The sequence below is a fragment of the Sceloporus undulatus genome, chromosome 1 (assembly GCF_019175285.1).
Source record: "Sceloporus undulatus isolate JIND9_A2432 ecotype Alabama chromosome 1, SceUnd_v1.1, whole genome shotgun sequence".
NCBI classification, from domain to species: domain Eukaryota; kingdom Metazoa; phylum Chordata; class Lepidosauria; order Squamata; family Phrynosomatidae; genus Sceloporus; species Sceloporus undulatus.
This window is the reverse complement of record NC_056522.1, coordinates 331,219,898-331,228,646: the sequence shown is the minus strand read 5'-3', so window position 1 is coordinate 331,228,646 and position 8,749 is coordinate 331,219,898. Positions and strand designations below refer to the sequence as shown.

General features: G+C 38.9%; 1 protein-coding gene across 4 annotated transcripts in view; it reads left to right on the top strand.

Moving 5' to 3' along the window:
- The window catches only part of PRKD1 (protein kinase D1), a 154,578-nt gene that overhangs the window by 108,577 nt on the left and 37,252 nt on the right, over window positions 1-8,749 (top strand). For all 4 annotated transcript variants that reach the window (XM_042445512.1, XM_042445514.1, XM_042445515.1 and 1 more), the window contains 2 exons: window positions 5,158-5,365; window positions 6,592-6,669. In XM_042445512.1, the coding sequence (XP_042301446.1) occupies window positions 5,158-5,365; window positions 6,592-6,669 (286 nt within the window). The remainder of the gene's footprint in view (window positions 1-5,157; window positions 5,366-6,591; window positions 6,670-8,749) is intronic.

Below are 8,749 nucleotides of genomic sequence, written 5' to 3'. Positions count from 1 at the left end.
ATGGGAGGCAGGGGCAGTCAGAGGATGATGGGATAGGTTGCTGGGGCCAGGATCGGGAGGCAGGAGAAGGCAGGGGATGATGGGAATGATGGGATAGGTGGCAGAGGGGGAGAGATGGCATGGAGGAGGAGGAGGGGAATGATGGAGCAGGACTCAGGGGGCCAAGGGGGGTGACATCGGAGTGGTTTTCCACACCAGACCAATTCGCAGTGCAATCGAAGGGAGATTGGAAGCGAATTCTTTGAAGTCCCTTTTTTACCAGTTTTACCAAAATGAGGGGTCACTTCAGAAACACTGCTGAAGCACCTCATAAGGAGCTCCCATAGAAATCAATGGCATCTGATAACACATTCACTTTATGACGTGAAACCGTATAGTTGGAAGTGCAGTCACGTCGGAAATGAGCTGGAACTGGGCCAGAAAACCACCCAAAAGCTCTGTGTGATATACTCCGATCTCTTCCTGTGGCTGCCTCTGAGAACACCACTGACTGCTTCCTGGCTACTCTTTCTGTCTCCCACCATCCCTTAAATAAGCTGTGTTGACTGCTAGCTTGGGTGTGTATAGTTCTGTGTGTGTGTGTGTGTGTGTGTGTGTGTGTGTGTGTGGTTGGAGGATACTTAGCTAAACCTTTATGCTCCAGTGCTATTTAGGATCTATGCCATAATCTTTACTGTTGAGGGTTATATTTTTTCTTGCCTATAACTAGAAATATACTCTTGCCGATATAAAATTCTGAATTTTGAAAAGATGTGCAGAATTAAGAATTATTAATCTATTATGGCTGGAAAGGCAGAATCCAGCCTAAGGTTCAAGAAGTGAGAGACCAAGTTGTTTGTCCAAGGAGAACAGTATCTGTGACACAGACATCAAGAACTCAGGTAGATGGAAATAATGTAATATGAAGACATGCATGTTGATAGTGACAGAAATCTAGAGATGAATGCATTGATAGGATTATTGGTATTGAAATTTCATGCATGTTCAATTCATCCTTATTTGAAAATTGAAAACAATTCTCCTGTACTTTTTGTATGTATATTTGAAAACAAAATGCATATTATTATTTATTATTATTAACCTTTATTTATGAAGCGCTGTAAATTTACAAAGCGCTGTACATGCAATCTTTTTAGTTAGACGGTTCCCTGCCCTCGGGCTTACAATCTAAAAAGACATGACACAGAAGGAGAAGGGAGTGGTGGAGGGAAAGGGTAAGAGGTCCAGCAGTTCCTCTCTACCTTCGAGGCCTGGACCAAGGCAGATGGACTGGAGGGAGGGCTTGGCTTCAAAATGGAAGGTTAATCTTCATCCAGGGAAAATACATACTCTCAAGTAGGATAATACATATACAATACATAGCAATACAGGAAATGGTTCGATAAACAGGCAACAAAAGAACATCAGATAGTAAGCGATAATTATGCAATGCCTGGGAAGGCTTCTCTGAACAGGATGGTTTTCAACTCCGTTTTGAAGCTGGTTAAAGAAGTGATAGCTCTTGCTTGTGGGGGAAGAAGGTTCCAGGAGTGAGGGGCAGCAAGTGAAAAGGGGCGAATCCGGGATGGGGCAGAGGAAATCCTGGGCTGGGACAGCAGACCTTGACTACCAGAACGGAGGGCCCTGGTGGGAAGGTGAGGAGAAAGAAGGTCTGATAAGTAAGGAGGGGCCAATCCATGGAGGGTTTTGAATGTCGACAGCAGGAGCTTATACTGAATGCGGAAAGGGAGAGGGAGCCAGTGAAGGGATGCCAACACAGGAGAGATGTGGTCAGAGCGGTGGGTGGAAGTGATAATGCGTGCAGCTGAATGCTGGACAGAGATTAAAGGACGGAGGTGAGAAAGAGGAAGCCCAGCCAGGAGGATGTTACAGTAATCGAGTCGTGAGATCACTAGGGCATGGACCAGGATCTTGGCAGTAGAGGCGGAGAGATATGGTCGGATTTTGGCAATATTGTACAAAAAGAATCTACAAGCCTTGGCTGTGGTCTGGATCTGAGGGATACACGACAGAGAAGAGTCCTGCTTGTACCAGGAGTAAGAAAAACATGGTACCAGGTTGCATATGTCCCCTGCTTGCAGGCTCCATCCTCCCATTGCCAACATTTGGTAATGTGCCTGAGGAAAAACACTACATTTTCCCAAAGGGGATTCATACTTTTGAACGTGCAGCTCTTCTTTAGGACAAGGCACAGACTTCCCCTTTTTTTGAAGTGCTTTTCTGGGAAAATAAGGCACTGTTTAGTGTGTGTGTTGGAGGGGGAAGTAGATGTAGCTCACATTGGCTTCATTAAGGAGGGAACAATGAGAAAACTTACTAAGAGTATGAGCTGGGCTATTATAGTCCTTAATCAAGGGCCAGAACAGACCGGCTTGGGGGCATGGTGTACACATGACACATGCCCTCAAGATGCCCAGAAGCCAGCTTCATGCTGCATGGCTGCCCACACGTGGGCCGACTTCCAGGTGCTCCAGCAGCATGGCTTTTAGACACTGTATGCCGCCAGAGCCCCTTAAAGCTGGCTTCTGGCTGTGGTGGGGTTGAAAAGCCTGCTTTTTGCCAGTGCAAAAAGGAGTGGCTATTTGTTGCTTCTTTTTTGGCTGGCAAAAAGGAAGATTGGGGCTATAGCATGTGGTTGCTGTAGCCCCAATCCAGATTTGTTAGGGGTCATCTATTTCACCCCCAGGTCAGTTCACAAGATATTTAAAACTCACATATTTAATTAGTCTCAGACTGCTCTTGATTTCAGATGAGTTCAAATTCAGAATTCATGAGAAAGTGTGTGTATAGATATTTCTGTTGCTTTCAAGTGAATAAGCAGCGTTTCCCTCAATTTTCAGTGTTATTTTTAGCTCACTTTATGAGATCCTTAAGCTTAGAGTTTGTCCATTGTGGTCTAAACTACCCTGCAGAAATAATTCAGTTTGAGATTGCTTTAACTGCTCTGGCTCAGTGCTAGGAAATCCTGGGAATTGTAGTTGATTGTGGCACCAGAGTTCTCTGACACAGAAGGCTAAATGTCTCACAAAACTACAGTTCTCAGAATTCTCTAGCATTGAGCCAGAGCAGTTAAAGTGGTCTTGAACTGGATTATTTCTGCAGTGTGTTCTGGACCTAAAACAGCCTAGCAGCAATGCAGTTTAAATAACTGCGTATATCTACAAACTCCTTAGGATTTACAAAATGTGTGGAAAATACTGCAGCCATTGTTCATGCTGGGTGAGGGTGATGGAAGTACATCTGGAGGGCACCAGTTTGGGGAAGGCTGAAATACAGTGTTGTCCATTGTAAAGTAATTTTGTTTAAAACAGTTGTACAGATTTGCTTAATGCCTGGAGGGCACTGGCTTCTGTAGTTTCCATAGTGTAATCTAGTTAAGCAATTGTTTCCTGGTAAGTATCCAAGCTTCCTGAGTCAGGAACCTGGCTGGCTACCCGGAAAAAAATAATTCACATCTCACTCTTTAACTAGCTACCAGCACATTGACTGAAGAAGTATGAGTTCAGCACAGCAGCTTTGAATTTTTACAAACACTTCTATGAGAAATAATTTAATTTCCTGACAAAAACATTAGATTTTATTCTGCATTTATTTGCTCTGACATTTAAAATCTGTCCTGAACAAAAGTTTCATTGTAGCTCTGTCACCTCAGTGAAAGAAATCAGAGTCAGCTCATATTTATCATTGTTTTATTGAATGGTTCAATTAAATGCATACATTTATATATGTTCACATTTTGAAGCATATTTTTTAAAACAGCATTCGCCTGTCTCAGCAAGCACCATGCTAAGGCCAAATTAGATTATGATGGGCTCTGTATTATTCTTATTTTCATTTTTCAGGGGGTGGGGGAAACACCACCGAAGATTAAAATCAGAAATAGGGACTGAAGTGGGTGGCAAGGGCTATGTAACTTTCCAATCATAATTTCTCCCCATCTATTTTTACAGTCTTAGGGAGAAAAGTTACAGGACCCCTTAACTTTTTTTACCCAAAGGAAATCAAATAACTTTGCTGAGTAATTTAATTGGACAAGTGGCAGAAAGAAAGTAGTCAAGCAGGCCCTTCATTTCTGTATCCACCCACACTATGTCATCCCAGTTTTAGGTCTTCAGGATGTTTTTCATTAAGGGTGAAAAATGGGAAGAATTATGAACTTCCCTTTGAAGATAGGTTCTTCCTTATATGAGAAAGGAGAATGCATTTGGTTTAAAAAAAAAAAAGCTGCCTGCAACTCACATATTATAATTGGGTGAAAACTCTGTTGCCCAGCTAAATAAGGACATAGTTTTTCAAAATATCTTAATTGATTGATATGTCTGATTGACTAACGCTGCTTGTTTTCCTCACTGTTTTAAAGTAAAACAGCAAAGTTTTAAAGTAATACAGCATTGAAACCACAGGTGTACATTTGAAGTTCAAAAACCATTCCTCAACCACCTCCTCCCACAACTACCCAGAAGCAATATATTAGGAACACTGCTATACTGTATTTGACTATACAGCTTTTCTGTCAGTACAAATTACAATATTACGTTCTCTTAACTTCTTTACATGTAACAAAAAAAATTAAAATAAGATGGTGGACGTGTTTGATAATCTAACTGGGGATCTTGTAGTCTCAGTTATCCCAAAACATCTTTGTGATTCTGAAGTATCCACCTCTTGCTACACCCCATAATTAGCTTAGACTTAGTAAACCACTTAGGGAGTGCTTAAGTGGACTGATAGGCAATATAGAAATGTACTTGATATTGCTATTTGTGAAGGCCATATGGTGTTTCAACTGTGATCTGTATAAAATTAAGACATGCATACTTGCAAATTAGCTGTTTACACATGCAGTCAACACTCTATATCAATGGAGTCTGCATCCCCTCATTCAACCATTCATGGCTTGAAAATATTTTTTTTAAAAAACTAAAAGGTGAAACTTAATTTTGCCATTTTATATAAAGGACACCATTTTGCTATGTCATTGTATATAATGAAACTTTAGCATCCACTGATTTTGATATCCACAAAGGGTGTGTGTGTCCTGGAACCAAACCCTAGCAGATACCAAAGGCCTACAGTAGCAATTTTGTATTAATGTTTATTGAAGATGATGTTTACTAAAATATTCTATGTACCTTTCTCCACTTTGTCATATTGTAGCAAAAATCACCGCCTGAGTCATTTGGAAGAGAGAAGCGGTCTAATTCACAGTCTTACATTGGTCGTCCTATTCAGCTCGACAAGATTTTGCTTTCCAAGGTTAAAGTGCCTCATACGTTTGTGATCCATTCATATACACGGCCAACAGTTTGCCAGTACTGTAAGAAGCTACTCAAAGGACTTTTTAGGCAAGGTCTGCAGTGCAAAGGTAAACATATTTAAGAATTAGCTTGAATGCTAATAGCCACCTTTTTAAAAAATTGTTTTAAAAACTGTCATATTTGATTTGATTTGCTCCTTCTGCTTCTTACGGAATAAGGGACTGTAGTGTAACATACTGAAGGAGTGTAGTGTAAGATAAAAGCTTCTGTATCCCTTGTGACTTGGAAACCCCATCAGATAGTAACCATGCATTCATCTAACATGAACAACTGTCACAAAGGTTGGAAAATTTCCATTCCTTCCTCTTTTTTTAAAAAAAGGAAAATGCAAGAGGTTTTGTATAACAAATTACTTCCCATTTTTGTACATCTGTGCAGAATCATGGAATGCAACAAAATAAAAATAAAATAAAATAGAAGTATGTACATTCCACAAACATATTGTACTCAGGAGTATGATCCCCACTGGCAGTAAAGCTGGCTAGCAAGGGGAAGTATTAAAACCAGATTTTCAGACCTTACATTCCAGTACTATTTCCAAACAGGATAAAACAAAATGTACCTTGTGAAGTCAAAGGCTTTCATAGCCGGCATCCATAGTTTTTTGTGGGTTTTTTTCGGGCTATGTGGCCATTTTCTAGAAAAGCTTATTCCTGGTTTGTCTATGCAAACCTCCTAATTCCAAGAAACTTGTTTATATAGTATTCTGCTTTTTTAAAAAAAATATAAGCAGTTGATGTTGCAGTTCTGCAGAGCTGCAGAAAATAGCACAGAATATGGAATGTTGTGACAAAATGATTCACTTGAAAATTCTGGCTTTACCCTTCAAACAAACCTTCAAATTTCCCATTGAAAGATATGATTGTATGTATGTGCAATGCCAGTTGTGTGCTTCTGGCTTTTTTGAAGTTTTAATGTCCAACTCAATTTTGGTACTGTCTGAATGAGCCTTCACATTCAAATAGGAAAAACATAATTTTATTTGCCCTCAAAAACAGGATCAAACCATATTTAATAACCCTGGATTGGGGACCAAATATTGGTCAAGGTTTGCTTGTTCAGATATAAGGGGTGGAAGGGAGAGAATCATAAGAGGACGAGGGAGTGTGCAAGTTTGAGGATCTTTCTTGTTTCCATACCCAGATTCACATCTGAACTGAGACATACAATCTCACATCCAGCCATAGTTTTATGCCGATTTCTGCAACTCTTTTTCCCTGCCAGTGCTATGTTACCATTAATGAGAACAGTTACATATTTTCTTTTTAATTAGATTGTAGGTTCAACTGTCACAAACGTTGTGCACCTAAAGTGCCAAATAACTGTCTCGGGGAAGTGGCCATTAATGGAGGTAAGTTACACTGAAAACTTTTATGGATGAGCAGAGAGTAAGGGAAGATTAAGGAGTGGGGGTAGGAAGGTGGGAAGGGTCATAGTAGAATGAACATTAATGTATCGGCTATTGGGATAATTAACTTGATAATTATATGTTAGTATTAACACTTTTTAAATTAAAATTTCGTGTATTGTGTGTGTGTAAAAATAATGATTGTTAACAATACTCCAAATTCAACAAAATAAAAATAAAATCATTTTTAAAACAAAAGAAAAATATTAGTAAGGGAAGGGAGTCATATGCCATTAAAGGTAAAAAGGCAAGGAAAGTTATGGCCTAGTTGTTACCATTTCAGAAAACCAAGATTTAAACAGTAAACTTAATTGAGAATGAGCTCTCAGTGTTGTACTTTAAAAGGTGAGAAAATACACTTAATAAATCTAGCCCAAAGTAGTAATGGGTGGAAAACAAGACCATAAGTTTCAAACCTGAGATAGCTGTTTTAATATTCTTCCTCTTATATGCTGGTGACTACTTCTTGTGCTTAGATACTGAAAGAGGAGAATATACCTATATCACACTGTAGATAACCCAGAAAGAAAGATAGCAAAATGCATTAATAATTTTAATTGTTGAATTTTTATTAATTTTAATGGTGGGAGGGTTTAGAGGTTAATGTAACCTTTTATTGTGTTTTGTAATTTGTTATGCTATAATCCCACCTTGATCTGCAAGGTCAGGCGGGAAATATAAATAAATCATATTATTAATATTAATATTATTACATTTAAAAGCCCATACTTCCTAATTATGGAGGTTTCAGCTTCCTTAGTCTGAAGAAACAGAACACAACAATCAGACAACAAAAAAGAGAGAGGTGTACTATCAGACTCTAGGTATTTAGTTTGCCCAAAGTCACTGTGGTTTTTGAGGAATAAAAAAGTTGTGAAGAGCTATTGATTTTAAACCATGCAGAAGAAGTATTGGGAACCTCTGAAGTTCTCCTGTCCTTTGAGGCATCCAGAGCACTGTATCTGAGTCTCTGATGAGCATATTGTGGCAACATCAGTAGATAGGGTTTATTGTTGTTATTTTGGAGGTTTTCAGTGGTAGTATCACTGAACTCATCATGCCCTCTTGCTATGTGTAGAACTAGCCCTTTAAGGGAAAACAATTGAACTCAAACTTGTGAATAGGAAAAGCCAAATCATTTTTCTTTCCTTTCATAGTTGTTATGACTGCCAAATCCCTACTTTAGGGAAGTGGCTCTGAGGAAACTCAAAAGAATTGTTTGTCACACTAAACATCCATCCAAGGATTACAGAAATGTTTATTAGAAGTTCATTTCAAAGGAGAAAAGAAAGATTACTGGTCTTATAAATATGTAATAAGTAGGCATCATTAGGGAAAGACTTAACAATTTCCTTTTGGCTCAAAATGTATATTGGCTGATAGAAATGAAATGAGAAAATTGGCACTATTCCTCTCCATGTGATGTTATTTCTGGATAAAGAATGAAAGGAAATACTGTGACACACTCATCTGTAATGTTCTAGATCTACTGTTGAGGCTTAGAAAAATGCTACTTTATATGCAGTAAATAAAAGTATGCTATTGTATCTGAATCATCAGATGATGTTTGCACTTGCATTGGAACCCAGTGTCAACCAGAAATGGCCCTACTCTAGTTTGGTTGTTATCTGTGAGTGACTGTGTGAATACTGAATAACAAGAAGAAGAGCCCTCTCTCCATGGCAACTGTAATCTTATGGCGGGGGGGGGGGGGTGAAAAGGCTGGCCCATCTCAATCAGGACTAGCCTGGAGAAGAAGAGCCCTCCCTCCATGGAAACTGTCATCTTCTACTCTGGGGGTGGGGCGGGGGGGTGGGGAGTGAAAAGTCTGGTCCATCTCCATCAGGGCTAGCTCAAGAAGAAGTGTATTTTTACTTTTATTTTTATGTATTTTATATTTATTTTTATTGCTGTAACCCACCCGGATTCCTTGTGATTGGGCGGGCTATAAATAAATCTATTATTATTATTATTATTATTATTATTATTATTATTATTATTATTATTATTATTATTATTAACA